The sequence below is a fragment of the Rattus norvegicus genome, chromosome 4 (assembly GCF_036323735.1).
Source record: "Rattus norvegicus strain BN/NHsdMcwi chromosome 4, GRCr8, whole genome shotgun sequence".
Taxonomy (NCBI): Eukaryota; Metazoa; Chordata; class Mammalia; order Rodentia; family Muridae; genus Rattus; species Rattus norvegicus.
Genome location: NC_086022.1, coordinates 6,812,761 through 6,840,569, shown reverse-complemented (window position 1 = coordinate 6,840,569; position 27,809 = coordinate 6,812,761). Strand labels below are relative to the sequence as shown.

Here is a 27,809-nt window from a genome sequence, read left to right as displayed (position 1 = left end):
CAGGCCAGCCAGAACTACAGATTCATATTTTGACTTCATAAAACAAAAGATATTAAATTTCAAGAAACAGTAGATACCATGAGAGCAGACAAGGAGACAGAGGGAGCAGAAAAAAGCCGATTTGGAATAAGGGATATGGGAAGATGAATGTGAATAGAAACAAAGCCAGTGGACCCTGCCACCCCTGGAAGGATGTCTTGAAAGGCCTGGCATGCAAGCTACCCTGGGCCATCTACAGGATGCAGGGGCCTGGTTGGTGGCATCCTTATAGTGGAGTAGGCTCAGAGCTGGCCTAAGAGGCCACTGGAGGGTAGTAGCCATAATGTATAGGCATTGCCTACCAGGGAGTGCTCAGGGACAAGACCATAGGCTTTGCTCATGAATCAATGGAAGACCTTGAGGAAAGAGGCCTACAGCTATGGTCTTGTGATTTGGGCTCACAGATCCAAACTTAACTATATTTTGGGCTGGGGAGGATCCCTTAGGCTTGTTGCTTGGGGTGCCTCTGAGATCTCAAAGGGAAATGCTTCCTGGCCCGAACTCAGGAGCAAATAGTATTAGTACTACAAGAAGCTGCAAGGTACAGCAAGGAAAGGACAGAGAAAAGAGTGGGACTCAGAAGACAGCTAGCAAAGAGGTGAGAGAACGAACACCACCATGCCTGGGATTCCCTCTTATGTCTCATGCTCCCAGAAGGAATGACCAGGTATGGGTATGGGAGGCCCCTTGCTCCCCAGCATGGACATGTCAAAAGGAGAGGGTGGTGTACTGAATCTGGAGCTAGAAGCTATGAGATGGGAACAGCTGCAGCTAATGACAATTATGTGAGGGATATGAATACTGTAGTCCAGGTGACAGGACCAAGCCATGAAATGAAAACACAGAAAAAAAATTTAAAATACAGTTTTTCTCTTTTCTTTGGCCTTTTAAGTTGTGATTTAATGTTTAGAATAACTTTATAAGTTATAAGCATATCACTTAGCTTTAACTATATGGTGACTGTTAAGGTAGTGATTTGATGACTAAATTCACATGTGGATGCAGAGTTAACAGTTTCTTGCCCATCACTTCTCAGAACAGCTGCAGGGCTAAAGGAGCTGCCTGCCTGGGCTATGGTCATGCTGCAGTTCTAGTATTCTATCTTTTGCTCCTCAAGTCTTGCTCCTCACTGCCACATGTTGAGTCTGTGACACTGCTCCTGGGAACATGTGAACCCCAGTAAGGAAACCAACACCAGAGCAAAGTCACAACAAAGTCACCAACAGAGAGCAACTCGGTGAACAATGAGTTTATTGAGCTTACTTAAAAGAGGATGGATGACTCAAAGGCAGATAACATCACAGAAAGCCCACCACAGCATGAAGATCCCCTCTCTCTACATAGCATGCAGGTAGCTCGATGAATCAGTCTCCTCTCTTCAGCAGTCCTTAGTGTTTATATATTTGGGGAAGGGGCCTTGGTGAGTGCTCAATTTCAGGGCCTTCCAGAGATTGAGTTGTTTACTTTCTAAGTCTTAATCAGCTTTTCTCCCTCCAGGATGGAATTTCTACATAGCACTGGGGTCACTGGTGACCACCTTCTCCCAGGGAAAGGGCCTCAACTGCCCTGGCCACCTTCACCTTCTCCTCTCAGGGGGAGTGTCTCACAGAAATCACAAATGGAGATGGTGTTGGTAGGCTCCATTATCGTATCAAAACTGAGAAGAAAAAGTGAATTAATTTAAAGGACAAAAGAAACAGCTTGAAGCAGCAATCTGAAGCTAAACCAGACCAAACTTGAGTTGTCTCATCAAAGAACCTTAATTTGACTTAAAAGAGATCAGTGTTCCACCTAGTAAATGCTGTGGATGACCTCAGGCTGAGAATTCTGACAAGGTATTGAAAGGAAGGGCACCTGCACCATATAGATAAGATGTCTCAGAGGTTCAGCAGAAGCCAGAAGACTGGGCATCAGCAGGGGGAATGAAACAGCCTAGAACTCTGTGTGAGCTAAATGAAAAGCATGTGTAAGAAGAGAGGCCAAGAGAGACATGAGTTCAGATGGACGATGTGGTTATGACTCTAAAAGCCTTTTTGTTCCCTAAAGAAAGTGCCCTAAAGAAAATGCAGATGTAGACTTCTCTAGATGGGAAGTCTATGGTGTAAGTGGTAAAGAAAGTAGGAAAGGGTTGTCTCATAGACATTGAATCCACCAAACAAGAATAACGGTGTGTCCCTAACAAATTAAGACAGAGAATTCTAGTGTTTGCCAACCTGGGCCAGAAGAGGCTATTTGAGGGTAAGCATACAAAGTCCTCATGTTGGCTCAGAAAATGAAGATGCTGCTGACTTTGGACTGTGATAACTTAAGCATGCATCTATAGGGTGAGAGATAAAAGAATAAAAGAGTTTTCACCTTTAAGGTGACAGAAAGAAAAGCTAAAAATAGAAACTTTTTACTGGAGAACTCGGGTTTGTTTTGCTTTTAACAAGGAGACAGTGAGACGGCTCAGCAGGCAAAGGCACTTTGCTGTGGGGCCTGATGACTGGAGTTCAATCCCCAGGACCTGCATGGTAGAAGAGAACTGACTCCCAGTAATTGTCTCATCTCCATATTCATGCCATGACGTACACATTCGTACAAACTAATTTTTAAAATGACAGGGCAAAAAGAAAACAGAAGAGAATACAGGCTAGACACAGCTGAAGAGGTGTTGATAATTACACAAATGGATCTGATCAGCTGTAAGGACAGCTTGTCTCATTCACAGGCACAGAAAGTGCTCTGACCTGCAAGCAACCAATGAACCTGTGGGCTCCAAGTCCACAGGTAATGAGAAATGGGGCTTATAGGTGAGATGAGAGCTGCCAGCAGCTCTGCATGCATGCAGTGGTCACTGTCAGTGCTGCACCCCTCTAACATGGTTCTCCTATAGTCTAATACATCTGTCAGCTCTGAAGACAGCTCAGTGCTGCCTCTAAGCCCCTAGGTTTACAAAAGGGATCTGTGGATGGCCTTGAATGAACTCCCTCTCCTGCCTCAAATGACACTGTGGACTACTCTTTAATGGCTTCATCTACTAAACTGCATGTCTTTCCTAGGCATCAGAGTCCTATACTGATGACCACAAGCCACTTGGCTTTGAGTCCTGGGAACAGGACAGATCTGACTTGAGACGGGGAATCATTCAAATGAAAATGGTGAAATGGTATTTTGGGCATATTAGGTGGTAAAAATTAAACCCAGAACCTTTCCAGCATAATTACTAGAAATTAGGATTGCCCATGTAGCTCCAACTACATTTTTGTTACACACTGGCATAGTGTAACTAACTCCTGGACCTTTCAATCCTCAAAGCAATGGCAGTATAACAAAAGACTTGTAAAAAGTATGTCATATGCTGCCTTGCAGTGTTTTCCCCAGTCTTTTCTCATATGATTTCCTTAACAGCAAATCTTCTTCCTCTTACTCAGAGAAACCAAATCTTTACAGCCTAATTGAAACCCAGGGAATGATTCTCTTTCCCAGCCCACATGAAAGAGACCCAGCTTCTGGACCCAGCAAAACCTGTGACTGCACTGTTGCCACCCACCTGAGCATCTCTGCTGTATATCTGTTCCTAAAAACTGAAACTGGGACTAAAGCAGAGCACAGTGCTAGAAGCTGGTGATACAGAGCCATTGTGTCAGGATCTAGGGCCTCACACCTAAGCTGGACACCCATCGTGAAAATGTGATCTAATCCCCATGGAACATCCATCCTAGTGGGAGCCACTCTGTTTATGTTAAGCTGGGCAGCAAATGAAGAGTGGGTGTCACATGTGAGTACCTGGTCACAGGTGTCTTTATGTGGAAAGGATGGACTCAGGAAGGCAACACTGGTTGGAAAGACATATAATAATAGTACTTATTAAGAACAAGGCAAAGTTAGCTGATTCAGCGAAATATCTGTGAAATACAAAACTCATGTATGATCAGAGAGTGCTCTCATGTGCCTGTCATGCCCACCTTCCATGAATATTAGTATAATAGTAAATATTGTGAAATTTAATTTTCTAAAAATATTGATTATAATCCTGTTAAGTCATCAGTGTACATTTGAACTTCTGTCCAGAGGCAACTATGAAGAATCCCCTACAGTTATGTTTTAAGTAACTAAGACCACAATTAATATGACATTTAAGCACCAGACCAGTAATGTACATTTTTAATAAATGTTCTAATTAAAAATAAGTCATGAAAGCTTGCAAAAAATGAATTAGAGCAAAACACTTAAAACAGATTCAACTTTGTAAAGAAAACAGTAACCAAAAAGAAAAGAATCACTTTTGAGACAGGATTCCATATAGCTCAGGCTAGCCTCAAACTTTGATCCCTTGCCTCAAGTCCCCTGAATGCTGGGATTATAAGTGTGCACCACCATGCCTCTTTGGTATCTTAATTGCAAACCTCACTAAAGTTTAAGGCATGTTATATTTCTACTAAATAATACAGTACATTTTTTCTTGTCTTTTATTGGATATTTTCTTTATTTACATTTCAAGTGTTATCCCCTTTACTAGTTCTCCTCCAGAAACCCCCCATTCCTTCCCCCCCCACCTACCTCCTTGAGGGTGCTCCACTCCATTCCACCTCCCCACCCTGGCATTCCCCTGCACTAGGGCATCTTAGCCTTCACAGGACCAAGGGCCCTCCTCCCATTGATGCCCAACAAGGCCCATCCTCTGCAACATTTGTGGCTGAAGCCATAAGTCTCTCCCCATGTGTACTCTTTGGTTAGTGGTTAGGTCCCTGGGAGCTCTGGGCGGACTAGTTCATTGATATTGTTGTTTCCTATGGTGCTGCAAATGCCCTGGGTTAGCTCAGTCCTTTCTCTCACTCCTCCATTGGGGACCCCATTTTCAGTCCAATAGTTGGCTGCCAGCATCCACTTCTGTATTTGTCAGGCTCTGACAGAGTCTCTCAGGACACAGCTATATCAGGCATCCCCAGTAGTGACTGGGTTTGGTGATTGCATGTGGGATGGATCCCCATGTGTGGCAGTCTTTGAATAGCCGGTCTTTCAGTCTCTGCTCCACACTTTGAATCCATATTTCCTCCTGTGAGTATTTTGTTCCCCCTTCTAAGAAGGACTGAAGCATCTACACATTTGTCTTTCTTCTTCTTGACCTTAATATGGTCTGTGAATTGTATCTTGGGTATTCCGAGGCACTTCCCCACTTTCTCTTCTATTTGTTTCAGTGTATCTGGTTTTATGTAGAGGTTCTTGATCCACATGGATTTGAGCTTTGTACAAGACGATAAAAATGGATCAATTTGCATTTTTCTACATGCTAACCCCCAGCACTATTTGTTTAAAATGCTATCTTTTTTCCACTGGATGGTTTTAGCTCCATTGTCAAAGACCAAGTGACTATAAGTGTATGGGTTCATTTCTGGGTCTTCAATTCTATTCCACTGATCTACCTGCCTGTCTCTGTACCAGTACCCTACAGTTTTTATCACAATTGCTCTGTAATGCAGCTTGAGGTCAGGAATGGTGATTCCCCAAGAAGTTCTTTTATGGTTGAGAATAGTTTTTGCTATCCTGGGTTTTCTGTTATTCCAAATGAATTTGCAAATTGCTCTTTCTCAGTCTAAGAAGAATTGAGTTGGAATTTTGATGGGGATTGCATTGAATCTGTAGATTGCTTTGGGCAAGATGGCCATTTTTACTATATTAATCCTGCCAATCCATGAGCATGGGAGGTCTTTCCATCTTCTGAGATCTTCTTCAATTTCTTTCTTCAGAGACTTGAAGTTTTTGCCATACAGATCTTTCACTTACTTGGTTAGAGTCATACCAAGGTATTTTATATTATTGTGACTATTGTGGAGGGTGTCATTTCCCTAATTTCTTTCCCAGCCTGATTATTCTTTGAGTAGAGGAAGGCTACTGATTTGTTTAAGTTAATTTTATATTCAGCCACTTTGCTGAAGTTGTTTATCATGTTTAGGAGTTCTCTGGTATAATTTTGGGGGTCATTTAAGTATACTATCATCACTATTTAGTTATTTTGACTTCTTCCTTTCCAATTTGTATCCCTTTGACTTCCTTTTATTGTCTAGTTGCTCTGGCTAGGACTTCAAGTCTGTATTGAATAGGTAGAAAGAGAGTGAGCAGCCTTGTCTAGTCCCTGATTTTAGTGGGATTGCTTCAAGATTCTCTCCATTAGTTTGATGTTGGTTACTGGTTTGCTGTACATTGCTTTTAGTATGTTTAGGCATAAGCTTTGAATTCCTGGTCTTTCCAAGACTTTTATTATGAAGGGGTGTTAAATTTTGTCAAATGCTTTTTCAGCATCTAATGAGATGGTCATGTGGGATTTTTTTCTCTTTGAGTTTGTTTATATAGTGGATTATGATGGATTTCCATGTATTAAACTATCCCTGCATCCCTGGGATGAAGCCTACTCGATCATGATGGATGATCATTTTGAATTATTCTTGGATTTGGTTAGGGAAAATTTTATCCATTATTTTGGCATTGGTATTCATAAGGGAAATTGGTCTGAAATTCTATGCCCTGGTCCACAGGGGCAGTCAGCAGAGGTTGGGGATCACCTAGGAGAGAATGGGGGTCAGGAGATGCGATGAAGGATGCCAAGACTGATCAGGTGACAAATTTTATTTTTTCCCAAGGCTGAATTTATACCATAGCAGGGGTAACAGAGGGAGGGAGTAAGTGGGAAACATCTATGTAAGCCAAGGACACTGGCTCCTGTGGCCAGGCAATCAGCTGACATCAACAGGATGTTGGTTTCTCAGAAAGGTCACAAGTTTGTCATATCATTAGGTATTCTGGTGTCAGATTTGTATTAGCCTTCTGCAGCTGGCTGGGGATTTTTTCCATCATCCTGACCTCTTAATGAACCCAGTCATACTTAATTCTAACTTTAATATTAACATCAATAATGGAGGGTTTTTAAGGGCATAGCTCACAACAATTCTCTTTATTTGTTGGGTCTTTGTATGGTTTAGATAAGTGTAGTTGTGGCTTCAGAGAATGAGTTGGGCAGTGTTCCCTCTGTTTCTATTTTGTGGAATAGTTTGAAGAGTATTGGTATTAGGTCTTCTTTGAAGGTCTGATAGAATTCTGTACTAAACCCATCTGGTCCTGGGTTTCCTTTTTTTTTTTTTTTTTTTTTTTGATTGATTGATTGGGAGACTTTTAATGTCTGCTACTGCTATTTCTTTAGGGGTTATGGAACTATTTAGATGGTTTATCTGATCCTGATTTAACTTTAGTACCTGCTGTTTGTCTAGGAAATTGTCCATTTCCTGCAGATTTTCCCATTTTGTTGAATATAGGCTTTTGTAGTAGGATCTGATAATTTTTTTGAATTTCCTCAGTTTCTGTTGTTATGTCCCTTTTCATTTCTGATTTTGTTAATTTAGATACTGTCTCTAGTTAGACATGTTAACCATGTCTCTGGTTAGTCTGGCTAAGGGTTTATTTATCTTGTTGATTTTCTCAAAGAATCAGCTCCTGGTTTTGTTGACTCTTTGTTTAGTTCTTTCTGTTTCAACTTGGTTGATTTCAGCCCTGAGTTTATTTCCCAGCGCCTACTTCTTTTGGGTGTATTTTCATCTTTTTGTTCTAGAACTTTCAGAAGTACTGTCAAGCTACTAGTGTATGCTCTTTCAAGTTTCTTTTTGAAGGCATTTAAAGCTATGAGGTTTCCTCTTACCACTGCTTTCATTGTGTCCCATAAGTTTGGCCTACATTTTCATTAAATTCTAAAAAGTCTTTAATTTCTTTATTTCTTCCTTGACCAAGTTATCACTGAGAAGCACATTGTTCAGCTCCATGTGTATGTGGGCTTTCTGTTGTTTTTGTTGTTATTGAAGACTAGTCTTAGTCCATGGGGATCTGATAGGGTACAAGGGATTATTTCAATCTTTTTGTATTGGTTGAGGCCTGTTTTGTGACCAATTATATGGTCAGTTTTGGAGAAGGTACCATGAGGTGCTGAGAAGAAGGTATATTCTTTTGTATTAAGATGAAATGTTCTATAGATATCTGTTAAATCCATTTGGTTCATAACTTCTATTAGTTTCACTATGTCTCTCTTTAGTTTCTGTTTCCACAATCTATCCATTAATGAGAGTGGGGTGTTGAAGTTTCCCACTATTATTGAGTGAGGTGCTATGTGTGCTTTGAGCTTTAGTAAAGTTTTGTTTTGTTTTTTTTTTTTTTATGAATGTAGTTGCCCTTGCATTCAGAGCATAGATGTTCAGAATTGAAAGTTCATCTTGGTAGATTTTTCCTTTGATGAGTATAAAGTGTCATTCCTTATCTTTTTTGATAACTTTTGGTTGAAAGATGATTTTATTCGATATCAGAATTGCTACTCCAACTTGTTTCTTGGGACCATTTGCTTGGAAAATTTTTTTCCAGTCTTTTACTCTGAGGCAGTGCCTGTCTTTGTCATTGAGGTGCATTTCCTGTATACAGCAAAATGTTGGGTCCTCTTTATGGATCCAGTCTGCTAGTACATGTCTTTTTTTTTTTTTTAATTTGAAACTGCTCCAAGTGGAAGAGGTGTGGATGGTTTATCTCTTTCCGTCTCTACTTGCCTTTTATTTAACTGGAGAAAGAGAACTCACGAGCCAGGAAAAGGTTACAGATTATAAGTTACCTAAGACAGATCATAACATAGTTCAGTACTTACTGAAGGGTTCATATGTCCTTAAAATAGAATCAATAAACTCTAACCCCCAAAGGATTCTTGTTACTCTCCCATTACACACCTAAACACACAAACGCTTATGAGAAAACACAACAGTGTTTAAAAGAAGTGTAATTACTGGATTCTTTTTCTTCTTCTTGTGAATCAATCTTGACTGAGGAGTATTCAAAACAAATTAGAAATTTATGAGTTTTGCCCAAAGAAAAGTCCAACACGGGCTGGGCTCAGGATATAAAAAACAAATGGACTGCCACTGGGTCAGCCCCAGTCCATACAGTTGCTTTGCTTAAGTCTTCTGAAAAATGCTTTTAAAGCTGAATTTTCAACAGCAGCAGTCAGCCAGAGCTAAGCAATCCTGTTCCCATTGAGAGTCGCTGTCCTTGGGAATCTGGCCCTGGCCAGATCTCACAATGCAGTTGTCTTCAGTCAGCCCCATCCCTGGTTCTGTCCCTGAAAATCTGCAAATTTGATATAGCTGCAGTAAACCAGAATTCAGGAACTGCTCCTTTAATATCTCATTAAAGTCTGCACGTTCTTCTGTAATGTGGTCCCACGCACAGTGAATATATATAATAAAAATGTAAATAAAGATTATTGAGGTCATGGATGATCAAATAAAGGAAAAAAGTTTATTAGAGAACAAGGGTTAAGTGAACTTAAGGGCTCTTTGGAAAATCAGTTGGATGGTGTTTTTCTGGGGCAAACACGTGAAGGGACACAAGTGTGACAGGCTAAGGCAGACTCGTGAAGGAACGTTTTGCTGAAGCAGACAGAGGAGAGATGTTCTGCTAAAGCAAGCAAGGTAAAAGGACACGTGATGAAGGGTTCTTTGCTAACAGCACACATGTATTGGTCTGCCTTACATTGTGTAGTTGAGCTGCATTTGTCAGGACTCCATAGAAAGAAATGCACCCAAAAACTTCTGGTGGTGAGCTGCAGTTTCTTGCCACTGATTGGATGCATGTGCTGAAGCAAGGCATGTGGAGGACATGTGATGTTTGAAGAGTATAAATAGGAATCCACCGAGTCACAAAGACAGAGCTTGGATTGCTGGTATGGCTAGTTGTGCAATGTTTGTAGGTTTCTCATCTTCGCTGATCTTTGACTTCCCGAGAGAAGCACAACCAGAACTTCTGGTGATCCTGTTGGTTCTTCCTGCTCACTTGAGCCCAGGCTGAGGCCTGGCTGTCTCTGCTAGGTTGTGCCACCACTGTTGATTCACGTTTGCTATACTGACTCTACCAAGCTGGTATATCTGTGAAGCGTTTTTGAGTGGATCAAGCTGCCACTACCCACTAACTTGTGAACTAAACTGCTGATTTCCAAACCATACAGACAGGAGTTGCTACAAAGAACCTTTCAAAACAGGTCCACTTCTTCCGTATCCGTTTTTGTGTTTTTTTTCCCTCCATCTTTATTAAATTGGGTATTTCTTATTTACATTTCAATTGTTATTACCTTTCCCAGTTTCCAGGCCAACATCCCCCTAACCCCTCCACCTCCCCTTCTATATGGATGCTCCCCTCCCTATCCTCCTTCCATTACCGCCCTCCCAACAACAATCCCGTTCACTTGGGATTCAGTCTTGGCAGGAAAAAGGGCTTCCCCTTCCACTGGTGCCCTTACTAGGCTATTCATTGCTACCTATGAGGTTGGAGCCCAGGGTCAATCCATGTATAGTCTTTGGGTAGTGGCTTAGTCCCTGGAAGCTCTGGTTGGTTGGCATTGTTGTTCATACGGGGTCTCAAGCCCCTTCAAGCTCTTTTAGTCCTTTCTCTGATTCCTTCAATGGGGTCCTGTTCTCAGTTCAGTAGTTTGCTGCTGGCATTCGCCTATGTATTTGCTATATTCTCTCCTGGCTCTGTCTCTCGGGAGAGATCTACATCCGGTGTCTGTCAGCCTGCACTTACTTGCTTAATCCATCTTATCTAGTTTGGTGGCTGTATATGTATGGGCCACATGTGGGGCAGGCTCGGAATGGGCGTTCCTTCAGACTCTGTTCTAAACTTTGCCTCCCTATTCACTGTCAAGGGTATTCTTGTTCCCCTTTTAAAGAAGGAGTGAAGCATCCACATTTTGGTCATCCTTCTTGAGTTTCATGTGTTCTGTGGTAATCTAGGGTAATTCAAGCATTTGGGCTAATATCCACTTATCAATGAGTGCATACCATGTGTGTTTTTCTGTGATTGTGTTACCTCACTCAGGATATTTTCCAATTCCATCCATTTGCCTATGAATTTCATAAAGTCATTGTTTTCAATAGCTGAGTAGTATTCCATTGTGTAGATGTACCACATTTTCTGTATCCATTCCGCTGTTGAAGGGCATCTGGGTTCTTTCCAGCTTCTGGCTATTATAAATAAGGCTGCTATGAACATAGTGGAGCATGTGTCTTTGTTATTAGTACATGTCTTTTTATTGGGGAATTGAGTCCATTGATCTTGAAAGATATTAAGGAAAAGTGATTGTTGCTTTCTGCTATTTTTCTTTTTAGAGGTGGAATTACATTTGTGTTGTTATCTTCTTTTTGGTTTGTTGAACGAAGATTACTTTCTTGTTTTTTCTAAGGTGTAGTCTCCCTCCTTGTGTTGGAGTTTTCCATCTATTATCCTTTGTATGGCTGGATTTGTGTGAAGATATTGAGTAAATTTGGTTTTGTCATGGAATTTTCTTGGTTTCTCTATGTTAATTGAGACTTTCACTGGGTATAGTAGCCTGAGCTGGCATTTGTGTTCTCTTGGTGTCTGTATGATGTCTGCAGGACCTTCTGGCTTTCATAGTTTTTGGTGAGAGGTCTGGTGTAATTCTGATTGGTTTGCCCTTATATGTTACTTGACCTTTTCCCCTTACTGCTTTTAATATTCTTTCATTGTTTTGTGCATTTGGTGTTTTGACTATTATGTGATAGGAGGAATTTCTTTTCTGGTCCAATCTATTTGGAGTTCTGAAGGCTTTTTTTATGTTTATGGGCATCTCTTTCTTTAGGTTAGGGAAGTTTTCTTCTATAATTTACTGGCCTTTTAAGTTGGGGAATCTTTCTTCTCTTCTATAACTATTATCCTTAGGTTTGGTCTTCTCATTGTGTCCTGGATTCTTGGATGTTTTGGGTTAGGAGTTTTTTGCACTTTGCATTTTCTTAGACTGTTGTGTCAATGTTTTCTATGGTCTTCTGCCCCTGAAAGTCTCTCTTCTATCTCTTGTGTTCTGTTGATGATGCTGGTATCTATGACTCCTGATCTCTTCCCTAGATTTTCTATATTCAAGGTTGTCTCCCTTTGGGATTTCTTTATTGTTTCTATTTCCACTTATAGATCCTGGATGGTTCTGTTCAATTCTTTCACCTGTTTGGTTGCGTTTTCCTGTAATTCTTTAAGGGTGTGTGTGTGTGTGTGTGTGTGCGTTTCCTCTTTAGGTCTTTCTACCTGTTTTCCTGTGTTCTCCTATATTTCTTTAAGGGGATTATTTATGTCCTTCCCAAAGTCCTCTGTCTTCATCGTAAGATGTGATTTTAAATCCAAATCTTGCTTTTCCATTGTGACGGGGATCCAGGAATTGCTGTAGTGGCAGAACTGGGTTCTGATGATGCCAAGTAGCCTTGGTTTATGTTGCTTGTGTTCTTGTGCTTGCCTCTTGCCATCTGGTTACCTCTAATAACCAGATGTTACCTGCCCTTGCCTGTCCCTCCTGTGATACTGGTTGTGTCAGAACTCCACAGAGTCTAGCTGTGTCTGTGATCCTGTGATCCTGGGCATGTTACAGCACCTGGGAGTGAGACTTCCTCTGGGTGTTGTGGTACTTAGTATGTAGCCAGTGCCCAAGGTCTGTTCATGATACTGGTTCCAACCAGAAGGAACCTGTGCCCCTGGCTGGCCCCCTGCATCCCTGGATTCTGGGGGACCTAGTTACTCTGAGTCTTGGGGCAGATGTTGTGGCCTCTTCTGTGATCCTGGGTGTTTCAGAGCACCTGGGAGTCAGGCTAATGCAGAGCCAGCACCCAAGGTCTGCTAGGGCACTGGTTCAGACCGAAGGGAACTTGTGCCACTGGCTGGGTCCCTGGATTCTTACTCCCAATGTTGGGGCAGTTGTGGTCTCTTCACCTCTGATGCTGGGCATGTTAGATTACCTGGGAGCCGGGCTTCCTTTGGGAAGTTTGGGGCCAGCAACCAATGTCTGCTCAGGGCACAGGTTCAGACCAGAAGGGCAACAATATAGTACTTATAAGTACTTTACTCTTTTAAAATATGGTGATACCATCTTGAGGGAAAGGCAGCCACAAAGTCAAGCCTTTGTAACTGGAGAGGGTACAACTCAGATCAGAGAATCACAGCAGACATAGCCAGATGAATCAAGGAGGAGGCAGGCTGATGTATACTTAATGGCAGTAGGTAAAGTTGATGGAAAACTTGCCCAGGAACCTACATGACTGCTCTATCAAATGCATGCTCCACCCTCCTAAGTGTGTGTAACTAGTTCACACCAATGTGTGTTCAAAGTGTTGGTGTCCTGTGCATTCAGCTGCTCCAGATGCCATTAGGATATGACTGCAATGCTCTGCCACAGCCAACAGGCATCTAATGTCATTTGTCCTAAGACCAGTTGCTTTTCTAAATCTGTTTTACATGTTTTTATAGTTATGTTTATATAAAGTTTTATAAAAGAAGTGAGATTAAAGAACAATAGACTTAACTTGAGGTTAAAATTTCAGGTGGCATACATATGCTGCCTCTGTACTAACACTACCAGTGTAGAATTTAACCTAGGTCCCAAGGGGTCTGTTCTGTAGTACGGCACCTCATTTATCCATCCTGATTATCTGTGCTTGGAGGAAGACTTTAAAGTCATATTAGGCAAGGAGTGTTTCAAATTGTGACCTTAGAGCTTGATGAGAACAAGTCACAGACAACCCACCCTCCTTTGCTTGGGTACCTTTTCTGCTTGCATAAAATCATCTACACTCTGGACCCACAGCTCCACAGGGAAAATGGCTGGTGGGATAATGAGCTAACAGAAGAGCTAGCTGTAGTCCTCACATGCCTGGTAGCAGTACCAAGAACTTCTACACTGTGCTATGTAAGTCAGCTTTGATTCCAATTCCCTCCTGTCAGCTTTAGTTCCAGATGCACTCTGTGCTAACTGCAGCAGAGCAAAAAGTATCCTTTTCTTTTTTTTACACATCCCTAAACTCTTGAGCAAGAATCCTGTGATTTAGACCAGCACGAGGCAGATTAGCAAGATTAAAGTATAAACACTTATTTAATAAAGTCTCCAGTGACATGGGCAACTTCTTATAGAAATAAAGACCTGCGTCAACATCTAAGCAGCAATGAACTGGGCTCTCACTGATGAAGAGTGGAAAGTTCCCAAAAAGGTGACAAAAGGAGACAGCTGAGGATGGTGAGACAGACAGCTTGGCCTGGTCTGTTGTAGATTGCTCTCAGGAACCCTTGTCTTCAGAGGTGAGGGTACTCTTGTTACATTCCAGCTGCCACATGACAGCTTCTGGAGAGGGAAGCTAAGTTCCTTCTTCATTTAGAAGCTCCAGCTTATGGCTCTGTTCCCAGTTCACAGAAATCAGCCACCGAATCCTGTGCTCATACAATACCAACATAGATGAACTCTTCTCAGAGATTGACGTCTGCTTGGCAGTAAATCGTAGCATTCTTCAGCAGCTAGATGAAAGGTGTGGCCAGGAGATCACTGAGGAGGACTGGGAGAAAATCCAAGCGCAGGTAGGCATCAGAACAACTTCCCCTCTGCAGAAAGGATTGCTATCACAGGTCTGGGAGCCTTGGCAAGTTCTCCTTGGATGAGGAAACCCAGGCCTTTGCCATGAGCTCAGTCCTTCATTCTAAAATGTTAACACTCTAGTTTGATGGTGGGTATTATGAACAATGAACCCAAGAGGGTAATCCTAATGCTTCCTGCCTTCCTCCTGTACCTGCAGGAGCCTATGAAGGAAAACAGGGCTCTACAGCAACTTGAAGCCAAGATAGAGGGAAAACTTAAAATATTAAATTGGAGGTTAAAAAACAGCTTAACACATAAAATTGGGAATGTTTTAAAACTTTAACAGTAACAACCAAGTGCTTAGCCATTTTTCACTTTTTCTTTTGCTTTTTTGGTTTTTCTGTAGCCCTGGATGTCCTGGAACTCACTCTGTAAACCAGCCTTGAATTCCAGATCCACCTGCGTCTGCCTCCTGAATGTTGGGATTAAAGGTGTATGCTACCAATACTCAGCAGTTTTAAAGTATTTTTCTTTAAAATTGCTTATTATAATCTACATCACACATCTTGACATTTAAAGTTTTCATGTCTTGAGCTATTGCTCTCAATGTAGGTCTAAGTAACTGTGGAATGTGACTGGGAGACCACTGCTCTAACAAAGCTGTGTATGCTTTATGCTGCAGGCTGCTCACCATGAGATCTATGAATGTTCTATCTGCCTGACTCCACTCTTCTTCCACTGCGATGGTCGGCAAGCAGCCGCAGGGACCAGCAGCCAGCATCCCCGAGAGACGGTCCTCCTGTCCTGTGCACATCTGTTCCACAATGCCTGCCTCCTGGCCTTGGAGGAGTTTTCTTTAGGAGACAATGCTCCTTTCAACGTCTGTCCTCTCTGTCGCTCTTGCTACCAAAAGAAAATTGTTGAATATTGAGTCCATGTCCAGGAAGTTAAATCTAGGACTAGAACAAGAGAGGGGAAAAGGCTACCTTGCTTTCGGATGAGCTGAATGAGTTCTGGGTTGAGGACTACACTACTGACTGTTCTTTGTGATTATATAGAGAAAATATAAGTACCTATTTGACTGTGATCTTTATTACATAAAAAACAGCTTGTGTATTTGTTGAAGTTAGTCACTTAAAATAAATGAAAAATAGTGTTATTTAGAATGTGGCTAGTGTTATGACCAAGAGCCAGGAAACCAGAACAGGTAAAACCCACTCAGTGGCATTAGCAGTGCGGGAATGGAGACGGGGGTCTATCCTACAGGCCTTTCACGCTCCCGGCTCTTCCTATCGCAAGGATTTAAGTCTCCTTCACCTCAGCCTTCACCAGGGAATCTGCTCTCTGTGCTGGGAGGCAGTGCCTGTGTGAGACAGCATCCAGCCTGGATGTCAGTGCAGCAGAGCAGCACGGGGCAAACAGAGGCATGGTCAAGAGCTCAGAACTGTTCCCACACAGTGTGAGAAGCATTTTACAACTCATTCCTTATTTTTAACCCTTTTAAAATGATATATGCATTGATATATATATTGTGAGTTAGTATATACATGTTGTGCTCAAATTCTTCTTAATGACTAGATATACTATCATGACATCTAGAGGATAATCTTAAGAGTACTCAGTGGTAGAGACAGGCTGCATCTCAGAGAACTACTCTTCCATTCCGGAGACTCAGCTGAGAGCACAGTGCAAACTTTTACCATTCCACCATGCCTTCTTTAGTCAGTGTCACAGGGAAATCAGCATTGATTGGAACATCTCATGCCAGTGAGAAGGTTCAGAGGCCCATCGAATGTGATGACCCTCTCACTGTGACTTCTTCCTCAGCACAGCTTCACTGTAATGAACTGATCTCCCCTTAGCTTAGCAGATGTCTCTGCATTTTTGCAAGATTAAGCCGTCTTGTCACTGCCCACTCCCATTTATACTTAGGAAGCTTGCATGCTCTGGGTTTTAGCAATTGTAGTCTCCCTTTCTCCCCACATTGCAGATAGACGTGAGTTTTTCCACACTTATAAACTTTTATGGTTGCTGATCTATATAGGACCTGACCCATCCTTAGGCACTCTCATTGCTAACTCATGAACTGAGTAAGACACTGTCAAAGGAATGCATTTTCAGAGCATTTTGGTCCAGAAAAGGTTTATGTGAGCCAACAACAGGTGTTCTGAAGCTTCTGCTTGGAGAGCAAGAAGAGTCCTAGAAACCCATGACAAGCTAGGGTGGAGTCCAGCCTTACGGTGCTTTGTAGGACTCCTTTCCTTTCAAAGTACATGAGACAGACACATCATTATAAGACTGCAGTGTCACACAGCCCTCTATTATTTATCCTTACTACTCAGGACATAGCTAATGAGTTTTATCCACAAAGTATAGCTAGAACTGGACCTACTTCAAACTTTCTGAATCCTAAGTAACATTATAGGTTTGAGTAGAGAAAGAGTGTAAGCAAGGGCTTCAGGTAGTGAGTGGCAAAAGCCAGCTGCTGCTGCTGCTAGTGTTATTTTCAAGATCAAAGTCCTTGCAAGATACATCCCTAAAATTGGCCTCCTTTTAGAATCACACCATCTTAGACATCTGCTTATTGATCTGCAGTAAGTACTGACTGCATTTAAAGAATAGAGGAGGTTCCTTATGTTCCATGGACAGGCAAGCTAGAGTGGCTACTCACACTCTCAAGTCCCATCAACACACAGAAGTAAGCCTCCAAAATTTGTCTGCTGTCTGCAAACTCTGAACATGCCAATGGGAGTCACTGGAATCTAGCTGACCTGGCCTGACCTACCTCTTCACTCACGAATGGGGCAACCTCAAATACCTTCAGCTGTTTAGGCTATGCTCCAAAGACATGAAATGGGGTATGCATTTCCTATCTGACAGTTCAGAGCTGCCCATGTGTCAGGGAGGAACACTTGTTTCCTGTCCCCATGCTTCTTGCACATCAGCCCCACGTCACAGTCTCTGATGTGAGCTCACAGTAAGACACATAAGACATGGCGACCCACCCTGGAGCCTGAGCCAGTGCAGGCCTGCAAGAGAACAAAGGCCAGACTCTTCAAACAGTAAGCAGTGGGGACAGCCTGGGGTCTCAGGAACATGGTCTGTGCCGTTTAAGTCTCTGGGTATAATGCTGTAGGAACTTATACCTTTTAAATTTCTGGGTATAATGCTGTAGGAACTTACATCTTTGGTGCCAAGGTTTCATGTTTGCAGCAGGACTTTTCATAACAGTTCTTGGGTGGAATGTGAAAACACTCAGAAAACTTTTGAGGCAACAAATTTACCCAATTAATATTCAAGCTAACACTAACAACAAACCAGATTCATTATGTTTTTCAAATGGAAACCTAGCACCCATTTTGTACTAATAGGTCAGGAAATAGCTTCATTTGTGCCTGGTATTTAAAAAAATAATAAACATCAGAAAATGCCACTGTTTTGTTATTATGTGTTTTGGTGTGCATGTAAACTCTGTTACATGGGACATTCATTTCTTATTGTGAACTGAGGTATGAAGCCATTGGTGTTCACAGGCTGTGTGTACACACTTCTAGCAAATGAGCCAGTGTGAACAGCACTTACATTCTATAGAACTCTGGGTACAGTTCAGTTCTTCTATGGAAAGAACTTGGTTTCAAAAACAAGTCCAATGGGCTTGAATCATTAAATAATGTAAGATGCATATTATCAACTATCAATACTACTTTTGGGTTGCAAAGAAATGTATCATAAATCCACAATAGAAAGCACATGAAAATATCTTTCACTTCCTCTAATACCACTGTGTTCTAACACAGAACCAGAAGCAGAATGTTCATCATAATAGAATTGAAGACTAGATATATGTTTTTATGTGCAGGGACATAAAAACAAGTATAAGGGTTTTTTTTTTTCAGAACTTTAATTTCTAAGAATTTTAAGTCACAATAAAAGTATCTCATAGAAACAAGACTAACGGAAAATTTGAAAACAATATGTAACAAAAATTTACCAGTGTGTCTAGACATATGGAAAGTATCATGCCAGTTTAAGTTTAAAATCAGTGCTGCATATCTTCACATATTTAAAGACTCTATCTGCATTAAATTCTGTACCAACCACAAGTAAATACATAGACTGGAATCAATGGGAATCTGTGCTGCTCTGTAAGGATCACCCACTGTGCCTGGCCAAAGAAGTGACAACAACTGCTGCTGCCACCATGAGTAAAAGCACACAGCCCCATACGCTGTGAGAAGCAGACCCAACAGGATTCATTCTGTTTCACCAGCCAGCCCCAAAAAGGTCTGACGGAAGGAGCTAACAGTGTGCTTATGGCCAACCTCACAGGGTCTCATATTTAGATCAGACATTATCTTATATAAGATAGATGAAAGATGAATGGATGATAGATCTAAAATATATGCTAGAAAATCTGTAAAAAAAAATGATGTTACAATGTATAAAATTTGTTATATCCTCATCAAGATCTATAAAGTGCTCGGTTCCCTTTTTTGTTTAAATTATATTAATTACTTTTATGTGTAGGAGTGTTTTCCCTTCATCACATGCCTGCAGTGCCCATAGAGGCCTGAAAAGGGTATTTAATCTCCTGGGACTAGAGTCACCAATTACTGAGCCACCATGTGGATGTTGGGAACTAAATCTGAGTCATTGCTCTTTTCGTTTGTTTATTTGCTTGCTTTTGAGAGAAAGTTTCACTATGTTGCATTGGCTTGCCTGGAACTCACTATGTAAACTAGTCTGGCTTCAAATTCTTAGGGATCCTCCTGCCTCTGCCACTTGAGTGCTGTAAGGCAAACACCACCACGCCCAGCATCATGCCCTTTTAAAGAGGACATTCAAGACAAGAGAACAAGAGGACTCCTTACGGAGTCACTGGTGCAGCCTCGTCTAGTCAGAGTAGAGCGCCATGACTAGTGTGGACAGGAGCATGCGTCTGCAGAGCTTTCTGCACTCTGTAAACAGCACTGCAGTGCAGGACCCTGCGTGCAACTGTGTGCACACGGCTGTCCACTGACGATCCATATCACCAGCCTCCAGCACGTGCCCAGTGCAGGGACAGCACCTGGACCCAGTACCTCCCTCCAGGTAACTCTGAGGTGAGTGACCATGCAGCAGATCAACCACAGAGGGCCTGAGATCCAAGCTGAGAGAATCCTTAAAGCCCATTTCCCATCTCACCACCAATAGCTCCAGTCAGTGTTTTAAAAGTCATCATCTATCTGACTCAAGCTTGAGCACCTAAGCCTGGATCTCATCTTCAAATTACGAACTTTCAAATGAATACAAAGTTTAGGACTTGCACAGCCGATAAAGGTGCCTGAATCACACATGGTAAAAAGAAAGAACTGACTCCTGAAAGCTGTCCTCAGATCTTTACTCATTAATGTCTCCCACCAACCCCCTGTCTGTCTGCCCATTTGTCTCTTTCCCTCTCTTCCCCGTCACATACACACACACACTAAGAAAGTTAGTAACACAGTGGTAGAGCGCTTACCTAGGAAGCGCAAGGCCCTGGGTTCGGTCCCCGGCTCCGAAAAAAAGAACCAAAAAAAAAAAAAAGGATTTAAAAAAAAAAAAAAAGAAAGTTAGCGACAAACAATGAAAAGTTCAGTATTTTATGAAATTTTCAGACACCTTACCTTACAGAGTAAGGTACAGTTTGGTTGTGTTGGCAAATGGTGTGCACTATAAATGACTGCAGTAGAAAACTGCTCTGACCTTTCCTTGAATCAATGGCTTATAAACATAGCTAAATTTTCTTGTTTTTCAAAGTAGAAAAAAGTGTCAGATACAACCTTTCACATATTTCTCAAAAAGAAACTAAATTCAACAATTTGAAAAAAAATGCTTTACTTTTTTTTCTGAACACAAAGCCTGTTCTGTCATCCATACACTGCATGTGAGCATCACTATATTCCTGTGAAATATGTGCTACCTAGAAACAACAGCAGCATGTGCTCATTTCTTTTTAATCAGTAGACTCAGGAGTTGAAAAACCATCTCTGTTAACAATTAAACTAAACAACTGAATAGTTAAGGACTCATATTACACTTCACCTGCCCTTTCGTGGAGAACCCAACCTTTAAGTTCCAGGTATCACACTGGTAACCTTCCTGAGGTGGAGACTTAAGGTGGTGTATATGAAAGTCACCAAAGCCTGAGGGACACGAAGAAGCAGCAGCAATTTCTATCTTTGGGTTTCACAGGCACAACAAGCACAGAGTGGAGTCGTTTTTGAAAAAGGGTTTTAAAAAGTGAATGTACATACAGCCTATAAGGCAAAGTCTAAGTTACACATGTGTACAACACTGGCACTGTGCTAGGAAAAGTATTATCAGGTACACAGACATACACTGTTCAAATCTACAATCACATGCTTCAGACTGCAGCTTACCACAAAGACACAGTCCTGGGGCTGCCCACCAAGGCTCAAGTGTGAAAAGAATCTAGTATTTTCCACTGGCTCAAAGTCTAATGAAGATTCTGTAACATGAATCAGAAAATCTGCTTTTGGTTTTTTTTTTTAAGGAAATAAAAAATGTAGTTAGTTTGTTACTAGTACAGCAGTTTCTGACCACCTGAGATGCTTTGGGTACCAGATGACTTTCAGGCGGGCTTCTGCCTGCAGAACCAAACTTCTCAAAACATAAAAAGTCCAAGTCTGCCTCTTGGCACATTACACCTCGCATCCTGATGGCTCCTGCTGTAGACACACAGCTTTTCCTCAGTCTCTAGGACTCAGGTTTAACCAAAAGCTATAAAGTCAATCAGGAAACTCAAAGGAGACACAGATAAGCAGTGCCAAGTTGTCAGTGCTTATGAGAAGGGGCACTGGCGGGTTGGCCCAGGCCCACCAGAGTGACCAGTGTCTATGGGAATGTCATGGATAGGGAGTTGTCAGGTCTTGCTATAGAGTGCTACTGAGACAGTCAGGTCTCACAGTGCTTTCTGATGCCCGTTTGCAGAAGGCTTTGTAGTTTCTGAATCCCTTGAGGTATCAGACAAGTGAAGTTTATGAAGTCCTGTAGAAAAAAAAAAAAAAATAAGAAAAGGTGAGAAAGCATTGCTAAGGAACCGGGTGACCAGAAAAGACTCACTAAGCAGAACAGCTTTCCTGTGTAGGCTGCAATGCTGGAGATGAAATACAGGACCGCATGTATGATAGGCAAGCATTCTAACACTAAGACACAGGACTGATAAAGCTGCAACAATGTCACCTGCAGACCTCCCACGAAACAGTTCACCTGGGTCAGCAGCACTCCTGTTGCTACTGTGTAGCAGATGTTCTCTGAAGATGCCTGCTAGCAATGGAATTGCTTATCAAAGTCAGACTTAACATCTTGGGCCATTTGAACATATATTTAAAAAGGATCTTTTCTATACAAGGAATTGCCCCTAAGTAATATACAAAAAGATAATAGAAAATATCTAAAAAAGAAAACAAACATGCCTCTTGAGTCTCACACAACTCTTGAAAACTGTATTGTATTATGGTCAGACTAATGACATGATGCACAGGGCCTCTGGCAAGTTCACTTACACCTTAGCAGAAGCTACACAGCAAAATGCCAACACTGATACAATACTGCAGCCATCTTAGTGGTAGCCAAGCTGGAACTGATCTGAGATCCTAGCTAAAATGATGTTTCAACTAAACATGTGATTGAGGCAAACCCTCAAAGGCATCTGCCTATTTTTAAAGTGGCTGATACTGTGAAACCCAGACACTAAATTTCATAAATTATCTGCTGGTTTAGTTGAAATGAGATGTAGCTTTTCATCCCTGGGCAATATTTCAAAGTGCATGTTACAAATAAAATACACATGGAGCAGTAACCTGGTATTTTTACTTCAAAGGTCATCCTTTCACACACCAAGGTCATAAGGTTGCTGCTTAGAGAAGCTTTATTGCTATTACTACAGTTTAAGTTTTCTGAAATTGGGGCCTTGATGGATCTACCAATATGTTGCCTCTTGAAATAGCTAAAACCACAACCTATATGGAACACAAGCATTCAAGTGGGGTCAGGAAAATGAGCTAATGCTAGGGTTTCCTACAGGAAACCACCATCTCTCTTCACTGCTATGGAGTACATGCTGTAAGCCTGGGAAGCTTCTGGAGTGCTGCTCACCTTCAAGCACAAACCCTCAGCACTGCTCAGCATTCAGTAGGAGTAGCAGCAAAGGCATATCACTTGGAGCAGGCTCTGACACCACCACAACACAAATGACCAAGACATGACAGCAAACGCCTACCCTGTCTATACCAAGAATGCTAACGTTGTTTTCCAGGGTTATTGGCTTACTGAAGAGAATTATAGGTTGCTTGTTCACTTAGAAAATCCAAGTCCTCCTAAAACTTCAAGTAAATAATAGTAAAAGGCATCCTTACAAAGACCAAGCCTTCAACACCAAGTTGCTCTCATCACTATCATGACAGGAACAAAGGGCTGACTGCCATTCCCAAGTTCTTATGGTGTGCTAAGGCCCCATAAGAACAACCACAGTTCCTACTCACACCTTACAGATGAGGCCCTGTAGTACACTGATATAATTCTGATCCAGTCACACCAACACATGAGTCAAAATGAGACTGACAGCCATGCACGCTTAGAAACTAAATAGACACAAATATCAAAGAATTAAAAAAAAATCATAGAAAAATGTCCATAAATCTCAAGATTACCTAGGGCCTTGAAAAGTTCTTCTCGTACAGCTGATGTGAATTTTCTGATCAAACACAATGTTGTCACAATAGCAAAGAGTAAATTGTAGGATAATACAATATAGAAATTTCCCAGCCAATTAAATCTTCCAAAGTCTCCAAGTAGATCAAATCTAGTGATCCCTGTTAAAAAATAAAAATAAATAAGAGTTCTTAATGAAGTGAGGTGTGTCCATACCCATAACAAATGCAGTTAGGATTAGGCCAGACTGCCTCAGAGGTGTGTGGAGTTCTGTGGGAAGACTCTGCCATGAAGCATATGACTGCTTCCCAGCAGGGCAACCCAACCATCCCTGACCTTCATGTTTGTGCCAGTCACTTGCATGTGATACATAGGAGACTGCCATGAGTACCTATCACCTGTTTAGGGTTCATGCCTATACTGAAGAGCAAGCTTGGGTACTATTCACTAGAGCCCGTTCTTCCCCACTAGTTACATACATGTGATGTCTGTTCCACTCCTGCAACTCCACTTTCACTGGCAATACTTTACACATTCTTTTTTTTTTTTTTTTTGGTTCATTTTTTCGGAGCTGGGGACCGAACCCAGGGCCTTGCGCTTCCTAGGCAAGCGCTCTACCACTGAGCTAAATCCCCAACCCCACTTTACACATTCTTAATGCTCACCACATAACTGAATAAACAAGACCACTTCCTTCCAATATACTACAGATTTATAAAATAAGAGTGGGAAGCTGGGAATGTGTGGTGACTGCATCATATATGGATTTAAGTTACTTAAACTCATTCTTTTCACTGGAAGAATATTTCAGTTTATTCCATGAGTATGTGTCTCTGGGCATGAGTGGTAGGATTTTCTGTTAAATAAATCTTACAAGTCATGTGGTTGAGTGGAGTGAGGAGGAGGAGGATGTAGTAGAGTCCTGAGGAAGACACTGACGGGCTACATGGAGCTAAATAACAAAGAGTTACAAGATGCAATAGATACTTGCTGTAGGACTGTAAAAATACAAGTATGTACTGTATACACTATTGACCATTTAAGGATTTTATGGGTGATTTCAAAAATAACTTTGAATCAATATCACATCATCAACTAACTTTTGAATTTGGTTTTCAGTCGTGAGCCAACACAATCCTATCAAATACTACTGGGGGCCTCCCAGAGAAGCTTACGGACAGCAGAAATCTTTCTACGCAAACAGTTCAGTAAGAACAGGGAATTTCAAATTTAGCTCCATAGTCACTCCCACCTGGACCAATGCATGTAAGTTTGAAAGACATTAGCAAAGTGTTTTTAAAAATAGCCTAAAAGAAAGAACTTTGTTAAATGGAATGGATGCCTAATCGGATACTTTACTTTTCAAACCAGAGCATGTAAATGACATTAGTAGCTATATAAACAGTTATGGTCCTACCAACACAAACCTAAAGGCTTCACTGAGACTCCATACTGGTAACTGAAATGATCTCAAAATCTAAAGATCTCCATATGAGTCCAGCAGAAACTATAGTTATCCATCAAGAAAGGTACACTCAAGCTTCTGCATCTATAAAGCTCCCAAACAAGAAGCTGAGTATGCCCTGGATGATGTCTACTGCTATGGGAAGGGCACAAAGAGCAGGCTGATATGGATTCAACACATGGATCATGTGTTTAATGTGTTACTTGATTATCCATTACTATATGTACCACTGGCATTCCATATGGACAAAATTACCTTAACAATGATACAAATACAAGGTCCATATTCTCTCCTCGTTAATGAATCTGTGGGCATACATACACCACTTGGGACACCTGTTGTATGCCTATGGTAGCTAGCTTTGTGCTGTCCACAAAAAAGGAGAGCTGGGGCGGGGGGATCAAATCAGTAGCACTGAGCATATAAGTCATAGAACAGTGAGATGGGTGGTCACAGACCCTAGAAGTGGACTCCACTGGGCACTTGTCAGGGTCCAGACATAACAAGATGTCTAGGCAAAGGGCTTATGCAAAAACTTTGTTCCAGGCAAAGATATACAGAAATCCAAGAGGAACAAAAATGCTAGTTCATAGGGTTGGGCTGTGTACTGGCTGGTTTTATGTATCAACTTGACACAAGCTGGAGTTATCACAGAGAAAGGAGCCTCCCTTGAGGAAATGCCTCCATGAGACCCAGCTGTAAGGCATTTTCTCAACTAGTGATCAAGGGGGGTGGACCCAGCCCATTGTGGGTGGTGCCGTCCCAGGGCTGGTGGTCCTGGGTTCTACAAGCCAGTAAGTAACATCCCTCCATGGCCTCTGCATCAGCTCCTGCTTCCTGCCCTGCTTGAGTTCCAGTCCTGACTTCCTTTGGTGATGAACAGCAATATGGAAGTGTAAGCTGAATAAACCCTTCCCTCCCCAGCCTGCTTCTTGATCATGATGTTTGTGCAGGAACAGAAACCCTGACTAAGACGCTATTTTTTCACTTGTACTTTAGGAAAAACCTGACTGATCTTGACCAACCAAAAGATTATTCTGTGTAGCATACAACTCTTTACTTAGAAGCAAAAAAAAAAAAAAAAAAAAAAAAAAGAGAGAGAGAGAGAGAGAGAAATGAAAACAAAAAAACAAAACAAAAAAACCAATAATTTCTTTGAAACTCTGGCTAGGTGGCTTTTGTCCCAGAAACAAAGAAAAATGTCTTTTTCAATTTGAAATTATTGACACTTAAGAAAAAGTAACAGTACTGATGTAAAGCTTATTATACAAGTAAGATAACATGGTATTAAGACAGTGAGTTTTAAAATACAACAAGGTTAAACTATTAAATACCTTTGGTCAGCTATCGCATCACTGTTAAAACACATAGACTCACAAAGCAGCTTCATTAGGCAGCAGTGAGGTGCAGGGTCACGTGGCCTTGGTAACACTTCATGACAAGCAATGCACTGCCTCTCCCACAAAGACTCAACTGAGAATGCTTCACGAGCAATTCCTTCAAAAACAACCTTTTCTCTATTCACTTTTTTAAAAACGGTACACAAAATACAGTCAACTCTAAGAAGGAGCAAGCTGCCCCACCCACAGTATAAGTCAATAGAACTCAAGTTCTTTAGCCCACCTGAGTCAACTTCTACTCTGAGCAAGCATGTTCATGTTGGCAGAGCTGCATGAGGCCATTTGGAGCCTTTGTAAAGGGTGGGACACAAAAGACCTAAGAGTGATGTTATCAGTAAATTATACAACTTAGCCTAGTACACAAACATGTGACCGAAAATATCCATGATTTTAATGTAAAGGTGCCAAAACAACACATGTTCTAATCAAATTTACTAATAAAATTATTAAAAATTAATATCTAAACTCAATGATTAGCTTCAACACCATCTTTTGCTATCTTTAAGTTTTCCAGTTCCTGTAGTATCCAACCAGCTCTTAATCCTATCAAGAATGCTTTTCCTATTTACATTGTGTGTGACATTATATGTCAACTTCAGGCTTTTAAAACTGTGTATATATTTAGTAAGTTCAGTCTTTTTCTCCAGCTTCTGCACGATAGGAAAGGCTGTAGCCACTGGAAACAGTCATTTCTGGGTCTCCTGCTCAGTTCTTTGCTGGGCCTCACTCCAAGCAATTCTCTACTCCACGGGCTATTCTCACGCTGAACACTGAGTCCCTTCTTGGAACACAAAACAGAACAAGTCAAGTACCAGTGTTAATGAACTAAACTGACTCCAATGGCTGACGATGCACTCACTCTGCAGAGTCCCTGGGGAAGAGCTGTGAAGATGCTTGGTCAGTGACGTTCTTGCTATGTAAGTAGGATGACCTAAGTTCAATTCCCAAACTCTATGAAAGCACAACATAAATCCCTGGGCTCCAGGCCACCCAGCCAGACATTCTACTCAGGTGAGTTCACAGCCTATAAGAAACCCTGTCTGGGAAAATCAAGGTAGACACATGAAATTGGCCTTGTGTGACACTATACTCACATACACTCACATGAGTGTATATACACACCACACACAAGTGCATGCATACCACACATACTCAACACATAAATGTACACACAAGGACGGACACACACACACACACACACACACACACCACACACATACACACACACAATCCCTACAAGATTAAAAGGATAAATTCCACGAAAAAAATATCGGCAAAAGGATTATCAACTAGGAATAGACCAAATTTGATGACACATATAAATAATGAACAAAAAGTGAAAACTCTGAGTAGGATCCTGCCTAAGCATACATTAATAAGACTGCTGAGCATTCCACAAGAAAAGAAAAACAGAAATGATGACCATAGAAAGTTTTTTGTCAAAGATTTCAATGCAAAGGGGGAGAGAATGCAAAACTATTTTAAATGTTTGAGAGAAAATAATCTAAACTCTCATGTATAAGAATATCTTCCAAAATAAGGCAAAATAAAGCTATCTTAGACATCCATATATCATGGAATTTATTAGCAGCAGACTTGCATTCCAAGAAATGTTACACTAGGTCTCCAACTAGACCACAGAGCTGTGGTAACAAAAACAGCATGGCACTGGTACAGAAAAAAGCACTGAGGTAGAAGACACAGAAAGAAGCCATAGCCCTCTGACTCTTGACAAAGGAACCAAAAGTACTAGAGAAAGACAGCCTCATTAACAAGTGGTGCCAGAAAGTCTGTGTGTCTACACTAAGAACCA

At 41.4% G+C, this 27,809-nt stretch overlaps 2 protein-coding genes across 19 annotated transcripts in view; one reads left to right on the top strand and one right to left on the bottom strand.

Annotated features, from left to right (window-relative positions):
* The window catches only part of Rnf32 (ring finger protein 32), a 61,712-nt gene extending 43,842 nt beyond the window's left edge, over positions 1-17,870 (top strand). For 10 of the 15 annotated variants that reach the window (XM_039107490.2, XM_039107488.2, XM_006235853.5 and 7 more), the window contains 2 exons: positions 14,272-14,439; positions 15,120-17,870. In XM_039107490.2, coding sequence (XP_038963418.1) covers positions 14,272-14,439; positions 15,120-15,368 — 417 coding nt within the window. In that variant the 3' untranslated portion in view covers positions 15,369-17,870. Of the gene's footprint in view, positions 1-14,001; positions 14,167-14,271; positions 14,440-15,119 lie in introns of those variants that run through there. The other 5 variants (NR_172473.1, XR_005503207.2, NM_001395025.1 and 2 more) reach the window with 5 other exon arrangements.
* Positions 17,871-20,044: 2,174 nt separating this feature from the next.
* The window catches only part of Lmbr1 (limb development membrane protein 1), a 170,702-nt gene continuing 162,937 nt past the window's right edge, over positions 20,045-27,809 (bottom strand). For 2 of the 4 annotated variants that reach the window (XM_063286221.1, XM_039107740.2), the window contains 2 exons: positions 23,131-23,292; positions 20,045-21,466 (listed from right to left, as the gene is read on the bottom strand). In XM_063286221.1, coding sequence (XP_063142291.1) covers positions 21,381-21,466; positions 23,131-23,292 — 248 coding nt within the window. In that variant the 3' untranslated portion in view covers positions 20,045-21,380. Of the gene's footprint in view, positions 21,467-23,130; positions 23,293-27,809 lie in introns of those variants that run through there. The other 2 variants (NM_001191858.2, XR_010065654.1) reach the window with 2 other exon arrangements.